The sequence below is a fragment of the Anolis sagrei genome, chromosome 4, assembly GCF_037176765.1.
Source record: "Anolis sagrei isolate rAnoSag1 chromosome 4, rAnoSag1.mat, whole genome shotgun sequence".
Taxonomy (NCBI): domain Eukaryota; kingdom Metazoa; phylum Chordata; class Lepidosauria; order Squamata; family Dactyloidae; genus Anolis; species Anolis sagrei.
In genome coordinates, this window is record NC_090024.1 from 47,720,130 (window position 1) to 47,739,393 (window position 19,264).

At 39.8% G+C, this 19,264-nt stretch overlaps 1 protein-coding gene across 8 annotated transcripts in view; it reads right to left on the reverse strand.

Moving 5' to 3' along the window:
• Positions 1 to 5,617: 5,617 nt before the first annotated feature.
• CHD7 (chromodomain helicase DNA binding protein 7) overlaps positions 5,618 to 19,264 on the reverse strand; it is a 141,616-nt gene continuing 127,969 nt past the window's right edge. For 4 of the 8 annotated variants that reach the window (XM_060775375.2, XM_067467406.1, XM_067467407.1 and 1 more), the window contains exons 32-39: positions 17,746 to 18,450; positions 17,002 to 17,162; positions 14,622 to 14,849; positions 13,949 to 14,392; positions 12,030 to 12,251; positions 11,556 to 11,696; positions 9,159 to 9,263; positions 5,618 to 7,475 (exon numbers count right to left, since the gene is read on the reverse strand). In XM_060775375.2, coding sequence (XP_060631358.2) covers positions 6,531 to 7,475; positions 9,159 to 9,263; positions 11,556 to 11,696; positions 12,030 to 12,251; positions 13,949 to 14,392; positions 14,622 to 14,849; positions 17,002 to 17,162; positions 17,746 to 18,450 — 2,951 coding nt within the window. In that variant the 3' untranslated portion in view covers positions 5,618 to 6,530. The remainder of the gene's footprint in view (positions 7,476 to 9,158; positions 9,264 to 11,555; positions 11,697 to 12,029; positions 12,252 to 13,948; positions 14,393 to 14,621; positions 14,850 to 17,001; positions 17,163 to 17,745; positions 18,451 to 19,264) is intronic. The other 4 variants (XM_067467408.1, XM_067467411.1, XM_067467410.1 and 1 more) reach the window with 4 other exon arrangements.

Below are 19,264 nucleotides of genomic sequence, written 5' to 3' on the forward strand. Positions count from 1 at the left end.
ATGACTATCATTGCAACTTCCTAGTGATGCCGACTATACAAACATAATTGACAAACTGCACTTTCCCCCAAGAATGAGAGGATTACAGGACTGATTGAGAGCAATAATGGCAGTCAGGTCTGAAACTCCAGTTGTGGGATTGCAGGAGTTGGTTGGCATGCTTTTCTAACCCCACACTGGGGCTGTAACTGGAAATGAATTAGGCTGATGCAATCTGTCAAGGTTCTCCAGACAGGCTGTAAGAATAATGCCATTTCATTGAAGGTCACACTGTAAATAGGTGCACAGCTCAAGCAGCCACTAATACAAATGCATCACTGAGTCAATAAAGCTGAGTGTGCTGTTTGCACTCAAGATCAGAAGAGGATTCATTTTGGAAGAGGGATTTTTCAATTTTTTCCAGAGTGAACTCCTCTATATGTTAACTGTTGTGCCTACTAGTGATACCCTCAAGTCAGCCAGACCTCTCCTCCAAGGATGGTAAGGAAGGAAAACCCTTCAGAAAACACAGGCGTGGGGGGGGGGGGGTGTGTGTGTGCTCAATGCTCATCTCATAGGCCCTTTCAAGGGAAAGCTGAAGTGGCAAGAAAGAGAAGCCATTATGTTATTTAGGTTGTAACTGTAAGTCATTTTATTAGGAAGCAGTCTCTCAGAGTACTGCGTAGAACTTCCTTCAACATAAGCATGTCAATGGTTGGGTGGCAGGTTAAGAATAAAAGGAGATGAGGTGGTGCTGTGACAACAGTCTGCTTCCTTCTCCAGTCAAAGGACACATGCCTTACAGGAAACGTCAGAAAAAAGGCAAGTTATCCTGCAACCATATTTTTGTATTTTCTAACAGATCACCACTTATGGAGCCCCCGGTGGCACAGTGGGTTAAACCCCTGTGCCGGCAGGACTGAAGACCGACAGGTCGCAGGTTTGAATCCAGGGAGAGGCGGATGAGCTCCCTCTAACAGCTCCAGCTCCTCATATGGTGACATGAGAGAAGCCTCCCACAAGGATAAAAACATTAAATCATCTGGGCATTCCCTGGGCAACGTCCTTGCAGACCGCCAATTCTCTCACACCAGAAGCGAGTTGCAGTTTCTCAAGTTGCTCCTGACATGACCAAAAAAAAAAAACCACTTATGTACTTACTTACTTAGGCAATCCCTTATAGCTTGAGGTGGCCGTGGAGCCCTATTCTTGATCTGCATATTCTCCTGCCGTGAGGACATCAGTTTCCAGGTGGAAGGTGGTCCCAGTTAGGGTTGGCTTGACGTGTCTTCTCCCTTTCACTCTCCATTTGTACCTCTTCAAATTCTGCAGCACTGCTGGTCACAGCTGACCTCCAGTTACGAGCGCTCAAGGGCCAGGGCTTCCCAGTTCTCGGTGTCTATTCCAGTTTTTAAGGTTGGCTGTTCTTGAGCTCTGAGTAGCTTTGGGAGATGGGCATTCGGACAATGTAGTCAGTCTAGTGGAGTTGATGGCAGAGGAGCATCGCTTCAATGCTGGTGGTCTTTGCTTCTTCCAGCATGCTGACATTTGTCTGCCTGTCTTCCCAAGAAATTTGCAGGATTTTTCAGAAGCAGCACTGATGTAATCGTTCCAGTTGTGTATGATGTCTGCAGAAAGCCCACATTTTGCAGGCATATAGCAGAGTTGGGAGGACAATGGCTTTATAAACAAGCACCTACAGATGTCCTAGTTCTCAAACAATCTCTGCTTCATTGGGAAAAATGCTGCACTCGCAGAGCTCAGGCAGTGTTGCATTTCAGTGTCAATGTTGACCACTTATCAGACTTTATCAGGACTGAAAGAATTGTAAGATAGGATCCCAATTATAATAGACACAGAAATACACTGTGCTTTACAGGTATTTAATGGGTGAACAGTATTTTTCATAATCTGGAGCCTTTATGGTGAGCCTATCACTGGATTTTCTAGGGCTGAGTGTATGTAACTCATCCAAAGTTTCCACGGCTGAGTGGGGATTCATATTCTGGTCTCAAAAGAGTCATAGTCAAATGCTCAAATGACTACACCATACTGGTTCTCTTATCAGTATTTACAAAGGGTTAAAACCATCAGAACACTCCACACCATCAGACAAAAAGAAGATGCCTTTACTGTTAATTTTCATCTTCACATTTTCACTGAAAGGCAGCCATAAATCTTAACACCATTAAGTGGTTATATGGAGAGTGGGAAATAACTGTTGTCCACCCTGCCACTTCTCAAGTTGCAATCACACATCGCTTAAGTTTTAATTAGCCTCATTTGAAGAGGGGGAGGGCAAACTGTATAATGCTTGCCTTTCTAGCAGAAGAGCGCTACCCAAAGTTCTTGCGAGCACAAATATGTCTAATTCTACAAGCAAGGTTAGGGCAAATTATACACATTTGTACCACTTTGTTGATGTCTAACTCATTTTACTTGCAAATAGGGCCTTGATAATAGGATCTGGATTTTTCTTTAGGGTAGAGATTGGGAGTGGGAATGCATAAGAACACTGCTTTTCCTGAGAAACAGATAAAGTGTGGACTCCTCCAACTTGAAAATTTTCAAGATTGCAGTATTCACAAAATACATGAATGCAATTTCATAACGTAAATATTATAGACAATTATCAAGGCATATCACATTTTCTCCTGTTCTATCAAGACATACTTCAAAACCATTTTCTTTGTATAATGTGTGTGATAGATTCCATCAAAAATTAGAAACAAAGCCCTCTTTTCAGATTAGGAACTGAACATAGATTTTTAGTCCTGGCTAGTACTTAGTCTTTGAGTTGATTTAAACTTCCAAAAGTAAGCACAGTATCTCAAATAAAACAAACCAGTTAATGCTTCCCTTGTTTATTCGTTCAGTTGCTTCTGACTCCTTGTGACCTCATGGACCAGCCAATGGCAGAGCTCCGTCAGCCGTCACCATTCCCAGCTCCTTCAAGGTCAAGCCAGTCACTTCAAGGATAATATCCAACATCTTGACCTTGGTCGGCCCATCTTCGTTTTCCCTTCCATTTCCCCCAACACCATTATCTTCTCCAAGCTTTCCTGTCTTCTCAATATGTGGACTAAGTACTTCATCTTTGCCTCTAATATCCTTCCCTCCAGTGAGCCGTCGGGTATTATTTCCCAGAGTATGGACTGGTTGGATCTTCTTGCAGTCCAAGGCACTCGCAGAATTTTCCTCCAACACCACAGTTCAAAAACATCTATCTACCTTCGCTCAGCCTTCCTTATGTCCAGCTCTCGCATGCATAGTTTACTATGGGGAATACCATTGCTTTAACTATGAAGATCGCTGTTGCCAGTGTGATGTCTCTACTCATAACTATTTTATGGGATTAGTCATTGCTTCCCTTACAGGACCTGTTTTCTTTCATAAAATGCATTTGCTAATGTAATTAACACAAGAAGGCAAGAGGAAGGACCCACAGGTTAAATTTCTTATATATAGCAATCACACAGTCATTCCCATTTACCTTTCTTTAAAATCCCATGCCATATTAGTCATTTTGCTGAAAATCAGTGTGTATATTTCAGATGTATACTAATTGGATGACAATCTTTTGAAGATTTCCATACAGCTTTCCTTGCATGTCCCATAACCTATCTGCATGGCAGCATCTAAGAGAGCTTGGGTCAATGGAGACGCGTGTACACCTTTTATTACTTAAAAGCCTCACAATGTGGAAGCTACTGAATGTCCAGCATCCATACAGGTAATAGTCCTAATTACTCATAAATCTCTGACTTGAGTCTCCCATGTGTTTATAAGGAAGAAAAAGGATTGTTTACATGCAAACATGCATTCTCGGCCACAGGATTTATGATCAATGTTGTTTCAAAGCTCAAAAATAAAATGCATCTTGAGCTTTCTCTTGCTGTACAATGGGTCTCAGTATTCTTTGCCATATGAAGGCAGACTTTATGGCCACAGCCTATTGAGACCTTCCACTTTCTCATAGGAATGAATGTTTCACACATTTTGGCAGAGCTCACCTAGAACCTTCACACATTATGCATTATAGCATTTATTAGCACAGGAAAAGAAGAACTGTTTTATACTAGACATCTTGGTGAGGAACTAAGAAAATAAGACATTAATTTTCGGAGGTTTTACACTATTGTAGAATGGACAAATCATTGTCAAAAATAAAGGATGCAACAGGCTGGAGCTATGTGTCTATGTGTTTGCTTTTAATTGCCTTTGCTCTCGACAATTAAAACTCCTTCCCCTGGGATATCATTAACCTTCATTAAGTTCCTTGCTGCCTGTATAAAAAGTAATGCTTTACTAAGAGTGGAGACAAAGAATTGTTCCTAGTGGTACTTTTACAACAAATTCCATAGTTTGTTCAAAACGAGTCATTAAAAAGTGAAAACTTAATATGCTGATATGAATGCACACATAGAATATGACATCCCTGATCAAATTGATGGCCCTTCCAAGTGGGTTTCTAGATTTTTATGATAGGCTCCATATGTGAGGCTTGACAAGAAAGAATAATGTAGTCAGTCAACTGTGCATTAATATGTACAGAGAAAAAAAATCTTTCTTGACCTCTATTAGCTCTCTATGATCTATTAAAATGGAGGTAACAAGACATTTTGATCTTCACTAATTCAAACAGTCTGTATCTTTCTTTCATACAATATTTATTTAGCAGCTGTTCGTTGCTAACTTTGTTTTTAGTGGGCATAAAGCTTGGATTCTCACACCCTGCATTCTGTCATATTTGTGCCTCTTGACTGAGCTAGCTGTGTTGAAGAAAGATCGCTTCAAATTTGCATTATTGGGCACTACACACTAACTGGATAAATGAACAGCTAGTCTAAATAATATATTGGGTTTTTCCTTATCAGTTGTTAAGATATTCTGGAGTACAGTGACAGTATTGTTTGAAGTATTCAACTAAGAATGAGTTGTGCACCCAACAGATATAGTTTTGTGCCCTCTGCGGTGAAGTGCCTAACCCTTCAACTTGATGTCAGGATTGTGAAGTGATCATCCTAGTGGTACAACACAGTGAACTCAAATAATATAATACTATCAAAGGTCATAAAAAGGTACAAATCAGTAGCTTCCCAGAAGCAGCGTAGGTCTTCTATAAAGTGGGTCATTTTTAGTTTCCTGTAGGTTGTTTGACAGTGGTTTCTCGGCATCACAAGCCCTGGTCTGCAGAATACCACAGAGCCTTTATGTCCCCCGCTCAAACTCCAGCATTGTGTTTTTCTACCCATTAACCAAGGATAAATGACCTAGATATTGTGCCTATCAAAGCCTCATTTCTGTGTTACCCTTTTGTTCTTTAATGTACCACATTATCACATGCTGAACACATTTGAAAGTATTCCTAGCCTTACAAGCTCTTTTGAGAGAGTAATACGGGGTTTTGTGAGTCTTTCTGAAGCTTTAGTTTGAGTAGAATAATATGAATGTAACTCAGAATTTTTCATCTTGTCTGTTTCTCAAACACTATCAATTCAATATATTTAGCAACAAAAAAGCTGGCAAAATAAGAAGGGCACACGTTGATATATTTGCTTCTATTGTGAATACAGAAAAATAGCAAACCGGGTTGTGAGTTTTCTAATTACTATATTCTATAAATTACATCTCTGCATATCATGAGTCACTTTTATTAAAAGCATCATTACTACAGTTGGCAGCAATTTACATCTTATCTTACATGATAGCAGTTTTCAAGAAAAAAATAAAAAGACATCACAACAAGAAAAACAAATACATTTACAAAGTCATGTCTGTAAACTTCAAGGCTAGTTTAGTTGAGGTAATCTGTTTAGCTTTGTGGCTAAAGTAACAAAGTCCTTTAATTTAAAAAGGTACCTGATTTAATTTTTTTTGTTTTACCAGTGCATTACAAAGATCACGAGACGATTTAACTGTAGTTTAATCCTGTAAGAACCTTTTCAGTGGGTATTTTCCAAAAGGTACTCTTCACATTCAAAAGCTGCCTTATTATTGCTGTGTCTCAAGACAGAGAGACATTCACACTATCATGGAGATTGTCAGAGAATGTGTGTGTATGTGTGTATGTATATGTGCACGAGAGAACTCCCATACAGTCAAAATGATGCGTAAGGATGATATGTATGGTAAATTTCATCTTGACCTTCACAGCAAAAAATAAACATAAAAAATTAAATATATAACTTCATACTTCCTTTAAGCAGCACTTCCTTCTATTTAGTGCCACTCTATTACAAATTGCTGCTTTTATAATACCAATGGTACCAAAAGGGAAAAAAGCAGAGCATTATGTCAATTTCCTTAAAAAGACATGATCACCTCTCAATTTCATCTTTCCTAGGGATAATAAATAATGCACTGCACAATACTTAATGACCAAGATACCTTTTGACACATCTGTATAACATGACTTGAACTTTTTTTGTCTGCTACACTATGTTACAGAACAGCTTATAAAAACTAAGTATGGACATTAACTGTGAGTGTAAACAGTAGGACTACCACTTGTCAAAAGTTTAAAATACTTTAACAGTAACGGGTACTGCTTACTCATCATTTTCATTGTTTTCTATTTCATCCCCCCCATCAAGCGAGTCTAATTCTTCACCCTGTGCTATTTCATCTTCTAAAGCGGAGGAATCTGCAGTTTTGTCAAGGCTCTCCTCTGCGTCACTGCCCTCTAGATTTTCTTCATCTTTAAAGGCAGGTCCTTCAGTTTTATCGGTAACCTTCACTTCGCTGGAGCCCACTGCATTCTGAAGTCCGGCTAATGCTGGGAAACCAGGTAGTGTCAATCCTCCCAGTCCTGGAGGTAGAAACATAGATGGATAGAACAGGCCAGGAGCCATGGTCGACAAAAGGAAAGGATTGAAGGTCAGGGGGTTGGCAGGCAATCCAGTGTTAGCTGTGGTGGTGGCAGTGGCTGCAGCAGCAGTAGCACTAACAGATCCGTTGGCCGAGTCAGTAGCAGAAACAGTATCTGTGCTTTTCTCAGAGTCTTTGTTCTCCTCTTCATTCTCAGTCTTCTTTTCTTCAACTTTTGAAGTGCCGTCTTCAGTTTCTCCTTGACTGGAAGCCATAGTGGTGTTTCCAGAAGCAGCTGTTATTGGGTTATTCAACAATCCACTTAGTCCAAACATGTTGGGCAACCCTGCCATACCTGGCAGCATCAGAGGCAGCATGGCAGCTGGATTTTTAGAATCACCTCCAGCGGTGGCGGCAGCTGTCGCCAGTCCTGGAGGGAAGCCCATGAGGCCTGCAAGCTGGAGGGACTGTAGGTTTTGCAAATTCTGAAGGCTCGTCAGATCCATTCCAGCAAACAGACTGTTCATTAGCAGTGGGTTAATTCCCGAAGTTGAAGCTACAGCAGCAGCTGCTGCAGCTGCTTTGGCAATTTCGCTTTTTGGCCTTCTCCCTCTTCTGCTTGCTCCTTCTTCCCGCACAACAGGTCCTGTGAGAAGACGGTCAAACATGGATTCTGGAACAAAACCCTAAATAAGAGAAAAAAGCAAAGTTCGCACTTTATGCTGCTCCTTATGACAATACTTGCAAATTAGCATTTTATTTATTTTATTTTATTTTATTTGACTTGTATACCGATACTCCCAATTTGGCTCGGAGCAGTTTACAGCAGTAGATTAAAACAATACAATTAACTTTAAAATACAATAAAAACAAGAACAGACATAGTCCCGAATGCAGTGCTGCAAAAGTAACACTGAAAATGTACAATACAGGTTGAGTCTTTCTTATTCAAAAATCTGAAATATTCTAATCATCATAATAATAATAATAATAATAATAATAATAATAATTTATTTGTAGACCGCCCCCTCTCCATGAAGGGACTCTGGGCGGTTGACACACAAATAAGCAAACTTTCAGTGCCCAAACAAATGCAAATACATTAAAGTAATACAACATAATAGAAAATAATAACAACAGTGAGCTTATTACATAAAGGAATGTGATTAAAAACCAACCAACCAACCAACAAACATGTTTTCCCCTCAAGGAACCCCAATGTGGGAAAGAGAAGAAGGATAAATTGGGGGGGGGGGCGCACTCTGCTTACACAAAACCTATGTGAAAAAGCAGATATCCCAGGTGCTTTTGCACTCACTTTTCACCTGGCCTAATGGTGGCATGTGGAAATGGGCCATAAAGCCAAGCGCAGAATGGCCCCATTGGCCACTGATTGTAATCAGCCCAGAAAGAATGGAAAAGCGGAGGGGGGAAACTCCTTCCCAGCTACTTGTCTAGAATGGTTGGAAAGTATACTGATAGTCCAACACTCAAACCACACCATCTTCCCCAGGCTAAGACTCTAGTAAATTGAGTCCGAATCCTTGCTCAATCATGGAAAGGTATGATGCACTTCAGCAAGTCATAACTCTCTCAGCTGAAGAGGGAGACAAGGATAGCTGTCCCCTGAATAAATATTGCAGAGAAAAAACTAGGTGAAGTTTGTCATAAGTAAAGATTGACTTGAAGGCATGCATCAAGAACAAAGCTGCTGATGGCCATACTGTTTCTGAAGGAAACTCAATGATATGTATTAATTTTAAAAACTTTGTAAATATACCATATTTCATTGCGTAATAGTTGCCACCACATACAAGTCACATTCCCATTTTTAAGAGGCAAAATTTGCTCTTCCCCGCATAATAGTTGCACCTTTTATTCACTCGCACATGTCTAGGCAAGTGAATGAAGAGTGTGATTCAACAAGTGAGGCTTCGCCTGCCCTTGTGCCTCTCTCCTTTGCAACTATGGGGCTTCCCTCAGCTGGCAGCCATCGCTGCATTTTCTCACCTTTAAACAAAAAATGAGGGGAAGTGTGACTATTACGTGGTGAAATACGATAGCTATCTATCAGAGGAAATGAAGCATTATTTTTCTTCTGACAACTATTATATTTGAGGCTTTTAAAAATTCACATTTCTCAATACATATACCTGAAATAAGGGGTGAAGGGAAGATAAGCAGAATTTAAATAAATGACATTTGATTGTGAGAGACTTATTGATCAAATAAGGAGTTGTGGTCAGTTTCAGTTCCAAATCAATTTTGTATATACGTTGTGTTTATAAAGCATTCAGAATACAAATGTTTAAATCTGTCATTGTGATAATCAATAGAGCCACTTCTGTCCAGAAATAACCTTTACTTACAGACTGTTTAACAATATCAGTCCAATCTGGAGCAACAGCAAATTCAGGATTTTCTTCCAGCCATCTTGGTAGATCCTTCATTGGTGGAGCCATAGCTCCACCCATCTAAAAATATATATATATATTTCATTAAGAAAATAGAAAGCTTGCTAACCACATTTCATATTTTAAGCTTATTTATATATAATTCAATAAAAATATTAAGAGTATTCTACAAAAAACAAACCAATTGTGCTGATAATTGCAAGCATGTATTCAATAGCCTTGTGCATTTCAACTGGACCTCAATCTGTTTCTGCTACTCTAATTTCGGGGTGCAGTCCTATTTTTGTGTGCCTCCCGAAAATAGCCGGCTGGCTGAATAGCCATTTTTGGTTTGCAGCCAAAAAATGTGGCTCAATCCGGCCCATTGACAGCAATGGGGGGAGGGCTTCATGGATCCCCCTTCCGTCCTTTTCAGGGCTATTGGGATGAAAATGGCCACACTTGGAGGACACATCTGCCACTGCTGGCCCACCAAGTTTCAGAATGTTTGGGGCATGCCTGATTCTTAGGAATGTTTTTTTCTTTCTAGAAATCAAATCTCCTTAAAAAATTCCCAAAGTGGTATCCCTCACTGGTCCCACCCTGTAACTTTTCCAAGAGCAGCAGCAGAGCACCATTCCTTCCTGCCAAATGTCAAAGATGCACCTCCACATCACACAGCCCACCCACTATTACACTTTCTGTTCACTTGGCAAAGGTTCCAGAGAAGCCCAACACTTTTGTTATTCTTGTTATTATTACTATTAGTAGCTGGCGACAGCCAGATGATGATGATGATGATTATTATTATTATTATTATTTACTTGAAATTAAGAAGGCAGAGATATTGCAAATGATAGGTTTAGTCAAGTAGAACTTTGTCTTTGTTTCTTTGCTGGAACAATCCTTTGTAAGAGTATTATATTAACAACACTAACCTTTTATGATTTTAATAATTATTAATTGAAATTAAGAAGGCTGAGAGTACAGAGAGAAATATAAACAGAGAGAAGTTGTTTGCAATGGAATGAAAATTTATTAGCTAGTAAGTTTAGGGAGGTAGGGAAATAGTAGTTTTCTGAGAATGAGGCTTTCCTGTTGGAATTATTATTATTATTATCTCTTAAAAGTGATTTCTGAAGAAAGGGAAGGAGGAGAAAAAAAATATAAGGGGAGGAGTGAAGGGAAAAAGCTAAAGAGTGACGCAAGGCTCAAGAGTCACCCTAAAGAAAAGCACACCCAACCATCCAAGAGATGCTTTCTTTCCTCTCCCAAGTCCCCAAACGCGAACACCTACCCGCACTTTCCAACTCCCAGTCCCACTAAATAAAAAGAATCAAGAAAATCAAAAACATTCAATTCTAGAAGCCATGCCAAGCCAAGCCAAAAGCTAAAGCAGCAGAGCTGTGAGTGAGCTGCAAGGCAAGGCAAGACCTCTCAGACGCAACTGAGTGCGATGGACGAACTAATGCCATTGAATAGACACAGCTTGCTTCATGTTCTTCTACTTTGATTGGCCCAACAGGCAGGACTCTCAGAGCCTCTCCATGCGGCATGTGCTCCCAAAGAGAAGGCAAGAAGCTGTGCCCGGCAGCCAGGTGGGCCGTTTCGGGTGAGAAAAACATGGCGGCTGGGCCCTTATTGTTATGGCCAGCCAGAGAAGCCAAAGAAAAATGGCTAAAACAGATCCGTGCACAAGTCCAGTATTCAATTCAGCCATTTGGAATAAATTAGGAATGGGGAAAATATTTGCCAAACTTCTTAAGAAAAACGCAAATCAAAATGTCCGTGACCAAGGGATTGGAAGCAGGCATTTAGTCCAATTCTGTATCTCAAGATGCAAATTCTGTATCTCAAGAAGCAAATCATCCCTAACAAAGCACTCTATAATCTCTGTGCAGACAGAAGCTCTCATCAGTGATGGAGAACTCACCGTCTAGTTCAGTGGTGGTGAACCTATGGCATATGTGCCAGAAGGGGCACACAGCACCCTCTCTCCTGGCCTGCTTGCCATCCCACCTCTTGCACACCCGCCATCCCACTTGCTCACCCACCCCCATGCACTTGCCCATTTACCTGACCCCTTCGCCTGCCATACTGCCCTCCGCCATCACTTGCTTGCCTGCCCCCCCACTTGCTTGCACACTCACCCCCCAAGAGCCCACCCCCCCTCCCTGGTTTGGCCACTCGGTCTCTAAAAGGTTTGCAATCACTGATCTAAGTTAATTGGTTCTATATAAACTATTGAATGAAATGAAGGAAATTATATACAAATTAAATAATGTTTTTTTAAAATATAAAAGCACATTAGTGAAATTCAAGGGCTAAGCTAAAAGAGCATGTAGTGACAGACTATGGTAATCAAAGCATTACCTTCTTGCCATTTCGCTTATTCACAACAGGAACCCTCTCTTCTCCAGTTAAGGTGTTTATATCCAGTTTATTAGGATTTCGACATCTGTGCCGTTTCTGCTTCGGTTTCTGAAAGGGGGAAAACAGTACATCTGCACTCTTCTAGGAAAAGGAAAAAGGAACGATGCATTACTTTGGGGCTTTATTATATGTAAAAATAAATATCAGCTCAGTAGGTTTTATGTTTTTACAAAACTGTATCTAAAAAAAGTATTTTACAATTGACCAAGGATTAACACATAAATTACACATTGCTTGAAATCTTTTTCATTCTGTATAATTACAAAAGAAAAATATAACAAATGAAAAGTGATGTAAACACAGTTTTAAACAAAATCCAAGTCGAAGCCTTGTATGTTACACAGTGACACTGATGTTTCGCTACTATTATGAAGAAGACAGACAAGAATTCAAACTAAACTAACATCCACTTACTGGTACATAACTTGGCATATCAACGGTGTATGTGGGATGCAATTTAAGCCATTCAACTAAATCTTTGTTTTTAGGAGCATCTTCTCCAACAAGCCTGGTCCCATCCTCCACATTAACGACAGGGATGCGAGTGTCAGCATCCAGTTGTCCAGGAGATGGAATGTTTCTCAGTAGTGGAGCCTCCAGTTCTTCATCAAATGCTTTGGTCACTTCTGCATCGTCCTGAAAAAAAAAATGGTATCAGTATCCACATTCAACTGAATGCTATACAACTACCAACAGGAATTTCTTCCAAAAAGTATGCATGTCAAAACAGGCCTATTAACTGGCAACTAAACATATATCAGCTGTAATGTGCACCTACAAGCTAAATCTGTAAGTGCTGTCTCATAGCAATTTTATGATAGGTAAGTCAGAACTGGAGAGCTTGTATAGCCCTCGTACTATTGGCATCCAATCCCCACCAACTGGTCAGTGATGAAGCATGATGGCAGATATACTTCAACATTTAGAGGCCCACAGGTTCCCTTATCGTTGGTCTATCCAAATGTGAAGGGCTTTTCCCTGTACTAAAAATTATAATGTTGAATGGCCTCTTAGAATGAAAATCTAGTATGTTAAAATTGTGAATTCCCTTATTTGTCTCTTGATCTGATTAGGAAATAATTGTGATTTTTGAAAACAAAAATATTTACAACAATAGCAGAGGAACGTGTTGCTTTTAAAACACAGTGAACCAGACAGAGTATTCAAAGATGACTCAGTAACATTAATACAGGGTTAGTCAAAATGAATAGGCCAATAATTGTACCCAAATGTATGTTTATTGGCCTATTCATTTTGACTAACCCTGTACTTCTACTCCATGTATGTTTATGTCATGTGTCAAGTATTAGTTTTAAGATTGCTTTCTATGAATGTATTTCTTGTATATGGATCAGTACTCAAAAACAAAATACAGAATATAAAGTTCTAAAAAGAAATTGTCAAAGTGCTGCCTCAGGCCTTTTTGTGCAGTCCCCAAGGTCCCCCTCATCCCCAATGCCTCCTGTGACAAAGCTCTTCAGAAGGTTTCTTACTTCACAAGGACTCTTGTGGAAGTATCACTTGTGGTGACTTCCTAGTTTAGGACAAAATTCCCTCCAGGTGTAAGTGGGAGAGAAGTGTCAGGGAGCAGCTCTCTTTAAGGTCTGGTATGGGACATGTGCAATTCCTCTGGTATCTACTCAAAACTCTGTTATAATAAATGCAGCACTTTACACATAGTCAGTCTCTATTTCGAAGGAAATTAAGTTTGCAGGATGTAGAAAGTACATTTTGGAGTAATATTTATAACTGTGAATTAGAAAATATATAATGCTGTAAGTACAGGCCCTTAACTAATAATCACCACAGTCACATGGGGTATTATTACAAGGCTTTCCATGTACAGTATTAAAAAGCCTTCAAGTATACTGTCTTGCTATAAGTCTTGCATCAAAATGGCAAGAGGGGTCTTATAGCTTTGTCTCTACAATGCCACCAGAGATAATGGGTGATGATCAGTGGCTTGAATATGGCTGCTTAGCAAGAGGCAAGATTCAAACTGGGGTTTTCCTATTACCTAGAACAGTCTCTGAACTACTATTCCACTCTATCTTAAAATGAACTCGCATGATGAACAAACTAAAATAGAACTCATCTTCCAGAGACATTTTTGCTCTGAAGAGATATGTGTGAAGAATAAATTATTTGATTCAGCTATTTAACTGACCAGTATTTTGTTTACTAGTGTATATTGACAAGCATCTCAATATGAATGAAGGATTGAGAAGTCAGAATCTTTTAAACATATACATTCAAAAAAGCCCCATTCAGAGCTGGGCCTCACAAAATGCATAATAAGGAATTGATGTCAAACAAAAAGTCTTCTTTCTTACTGCCGTCAATGATGCTCGCTTGTTGCTCATAAATAACAGATCAAGCCCTTCTACATTTTTCCTTCTTCCTCTCCTCCTTTTCATAGGTGGTTCTACATCAATTAAAGAACCATTTAGCAGATGCCTTGTGGGTGTGCGTGAAAGACCTGCTTGCAGCAGCTCCATCTGAGTTTTAAAGGCATCAGAAACTGGTGTAGAAACATTAGGTAACAGAAACTTTGAAGGAACAGCTGAAAAAGTTGAGGTAGAACTTGTTGCCTCTCGTGAGGCTTTTGATAAGTCTACAATTTTTTCTTGTCCATTTTCGGAGACAACCTGTGACTCTCGCAACTGGGCAACCATTTCCATGAGATTTCTCCTCTTAGCTGCCCTTTCGGCCTCAATTTCAATTTTCCTCCTTCTCCTCCTCCTCTGGCGTGGAACTGACAAATTGAGGGCATCTTCCTAATTAAAAAAACAAACAACATATATTACTAAGAGTGATGAAATAACTTTTGCTTTTTCGCCCATTTGTCTATTTTCAATACATTAGAATTTGATACACTGAAAGAAATCTACATATTATTCCTCAGCTAGCTACATTTGATACGTTGCAGGGAGGAACTGTTTCTGCTGTTTTGACCCCTTCTGATTAGACAACCCTGTGTTATTAGAAAGAAAGAAAGAAACGTGCCTTGGATAACTGAGGAGAAACGGTGATATCTTCATTGCCACTGATGCTGGCTTGACCAACCATAGAGAGTTCTGCAAAGCTCCTTTTCTGCAGAGGGCTGTCCACAGCTGTTGGTGTATACCCAGGTATAAGCCCCTGGAAATCAAACATCTGGCGCCTATTTACTGGCCACTTCCCTTTCAACACTGCTTCACAGATGTTGTCTAATCGGTTGATCATTACTCGATCCTGCATAAAGGAAAATACATAATGAATGTCATGTGGAAGTAGCCATTTGAGCTGAGGCCATGTGCTATACGGCTTAGCAGGCTGCACAGTTTGACAATTTAAGCAAAAACTACAACTGAAACTGTTTTCATTTTTACCTAAATTCAAGAAATGAAAAATATTTAAAGTTTCCTTGAAACTATGTATACTGTAAAGAGGAGAATAACAGATTTTGTCATTTAAATGGAAGAGAACTGAAAGCAATGCGAGCCTTTTATAACAAGAAATATACATCTCACTGGACAGAATTTTTCCCTTCTCACTACTAGTTACATGAAGTAAAAGTGAACATCAGTTAAACCAGTAGAAGCATGATTCCTGTAACTCGACATCTTTGCCCTGGGTATGTGAGAGCCAACAGGCTGCATCTGTAATTCTGTCCCAGGAAGTGGTTCCTCATTAGTGTCACTATTAATAAAGTTCAATGTTTTTGAAATGGGCACCAACCTAGGGACATCTAATAAATGTCAATTTTCATTCCACACCCATTATCACTTCAGGTTCCACTGAAGCGTGTACATTAAAAAAAATCTAATTACAGTTTAGCCCAGTTACAATATAGGCAGATACAAAATATATGCTACTATACAGGGAAGAGTTCTTTCAAATCTAATCGGATAGTATCTGTGACACTTTTCAGAATATGTTTCACATACATGGCTTTTTGATACAATTAGTTAATGATACCGCATTACTTTCCCAGAAATATTTGCTTAGCATCCAATATTTTATAACATATATGCCAAATAAAGGGTATTTTACTTTTCTGAGCTGTAGTTAATACCATCATTAATATATTATATTATATTTACTGGTGCAGTTGCCATTTATTTGCTTACTGCTTTAATTGCTTTATGTTGTTGAATTCCTTTAAATTGTTCTAAACTATGTTTAACCTATGTTATCCATAACCAAATTGGCTCCATATACTGTGGCAACATGTGAGAACTTAAAAAACTTTAAAAACACACATACATGCGTGTAACCAAATAATTGTCTAAATTTACAAAATTAGATATTGATTACTGAACAAGCTCGATTTTGAACACCCTGAACTGCAGGCAGAACAGCATAGAAAGCACTAGCAGACTTCAGCAGCTGCAGCTGACTGCTTGCTTTCCCCAGGAATAAGCCTATTATGGCAAGGGTTATTTCCCCCCCTTAAACCAGATGGCCCTGTTATGGTGATTAGGAAGCTTAAGACTATTACTACTTTATTTCTCTCTAGCACCCTCTGCAACCAGGATGGATTTGGATATAGAGCTAGTACAACAACACTGCTCCACACTTTCATTCACTTTGTCCTAAAGCGGTTTTTTAAAATTGTTACAAAATTTTAAAAGTTCAGAATACTTTCTGTCTTAAGGCGCTATTGTAAATGAAAGAAAATAATACAATTGTATTCTGTCTGGTCTCTATAAATTAAACACATTCCCTTAGTCCTTGTAAGTTCACAATATTATTAAGAACAATATTAAAAAAATAATATTTTTATGAATTCTCATATCTCCAGACATCAAGAAAATATCACATTATTAAAAAATTACAGAATGCTTTATTCTTTTCTGCATCATGTTGGCCAGAATGAGTGGTATGTGTGCAACACATAGTCCATAAAACTATAGAAAATAACCAGGAACCAAGAAATTGTATGCAGAATTTTAAACATACACAGATGCTGCCAAAGATGTTTCTCCTTTTTGAATCACTCATCAGAGTCTGCTCTTAAAAGTTTGGAAAGTTCTTGCCTCTGAATGACTTGCCAGCCACACCATAGGACACTCGCTATTTATTCTATCATATTTGGGCAGAGGAAATGCAGATACACAGCAGCAGCAAAGGAAAGCTTGGTACAGGAAAATGCAATTTACTCTATAGTGTTATCATACAGGAAAAGCTGTTTTGCCCCTAGCAGACCATTCGGCTTACGAAATGTTCAAAGCTGGGCATGTTTCATACTCCCTTGGAGGATCTTGCCTGTCTCCTTAAAGGAACTCTGCCCCATGGTTTGAGGAAAAACTACATGACATATTGAACAGGGAAGTAAGCATTTCAATCTTCAAAAGTGATAACTTTGCAGTAATGAGGTTAGAAAGCACGACGCTGAACCAACCTTAGGCCAAAAGGAAAAAGCAAATGTTCTTTCATGAAGCAGCTGGGCTATGGATGGATCTCCATCTTCCATATAAAAACCATCACGTGTCTCATCCCTTGCAGTGCTCAAGGATGCGTTGCTTTCTTCATCAAAATTCTTACCCTGAGAAATCGTTCCTGCTGAGACATAAATCAGCAAGAATTTGTCACAAAAGTAGGCTGCTTGCAACTACTGTTATTTACAATGTCATGGCAGTTCTGATTCGACAAAGTCTTTAAGAGCAGTTATACTGTAGATCAGGCACGGGCAAACAAAGGTCCGGGGATCGGATGCGGCCCCCTGGGTGCTAACCTCAGGCTCTCCTCGTTTTCCCTGTCCTTTTGGCAGAAGGACACTCATGCACTCTGGAGCATTCCCAGCCACAACCTCCTCCCAGTATACGGACTGTGTGAGCAGCCCCATCTTTATGTCGGGTGGGCATCTCGAAGTAGGCATGAGGCGGCTGAGAGCCCTCCGGAGTACTCTCAACCACCGCCTGTCTCACCCTCCTCCTGGCACAATGCCCAGAGGACAGCCCAAGGATCAGGGAGGATGATGGGGAGGGGACTGGGGGGAGGGTTGGGGCAGTCATTGCGTGTCCCACCTTTCTTCCAGCATAAGGATAGGGCCAACAGCCCTGTCCTTGTGCTGGGAGGACAACCCGAGGATGACTCAGGCCCTGCCAAGCTATTATCAATCAATCTGCATATCCTTCACAATTACCTTCAGGTTGAGAGGACTCTTCTGATTTGTCATCATCGTCAAGTTTTTCTTCATCATCCTCTTCTGAACCTTTCTCAGAAATAGATTTTGGATCTATCTCTGTGCTCAGTTCTATGTCTTTTATTTCACATTGAACAGGACCAAGCTCAGCCTCAGCATCACATTCTTCTTTATCACTTTTTAATGCAACATCTGTTACTTCTTCTTCCTGCTCCTCCTCCTCCTCCTCTTTACTGTCAGACTTTTCTTTGGCTGTTGTTTTCTCAGGTTCTTCCAGTTTAATTTCAGCTTGGTCTGCAGATTTTTCATCTTGTGCCAGTGTGGAGGGGATAATAGAGGCTGTGTGACTACAGCAAACACTCAATGGATTTAACAAAGATATAGCACTCAGATTACCTCCACTTCTGTTTTGAGCAAAATTTTTATGACACTCAAGAAAGGAAAGTTCAGGGTCATTCAGGATATGATAATCTGTCCTGCTGACACCATGTTTAGCAGCACCAATCAATAAATCTTTGTCATGTTTGCCACACTCCCACCATTCTGGCAGATCCAAGCTTGGTTGACACAGTTTCAGTCTCTCTGCCAATTGTGGGTGATGGAGAACCTGCTCTCGAACTTTCCGCAAGAGCTCTATACGATATAAAGTGCGAGAAGCACGTTCCTCAGTGATTGGTTCAATCATAGTGGAAAGATCAGGGGGTTCTGTAGGAAAAGAGATATACAAGCCAATTTTAGGGATGTTCTGAAATGTTTAAAATTTAAATTCCCGTATTTACTCAATTCAATGCACAATTTTGAAAGTGCATTACAAAAAACATTCGCAGTCAAATATAATGCAAATATAACCACAAATAGGCTGGTTGGAAGCAGCACGCCTCCATCTGGCCTTCCCACTAGTTATTTCAAGGAGTTCTCAGTGGTGCAATGGGTTAAACCCTTGTGCTGGCAAGACTGCTGACCGAAAGATTGGCGGTTTGAATCTGGGAAGTGGGGTGAGCTCCTGTCTGTCATCCCCAGCTTCTCATGTAAGGACATGAGAGAAGCCTCCCACAGGATGGTAAAACATCTAGGCGTCCCCTGGGCAACATTGTTGCAGACGGCTAATTCTCTCACACCAGAAGTGACTTGCAGTTCTCAAGTTGCGACTGACACACACACAAAAAAAAACTCTAATCATTTTGTGGCCATCACCAGCTTCCCGCCAGCCTTTTCGCAGCCACCGCTGCCTCACCCATCTCTGTCTCCAACTGGGATCTCTTGCCCAATGGAGATTTAGGTGTGCGATTCTAACATGCCATTGAATCTAAAGCGCATGTCAATTTTAGCAATATAATTTAGCTCCCAAAAAGTGAGCATTACACTTAAGTAAATATGGTAATAACTTACATTTCAAATAAAAATGATCAAAAGAAGGTTATCACAAGCTGTCTGACTTAAAAAAACTGCTTAGGTATATTATGTGTCTTTGGATAATGATATAGGATACCTTAAAATTGTCAATGTATCAATGTGTCAA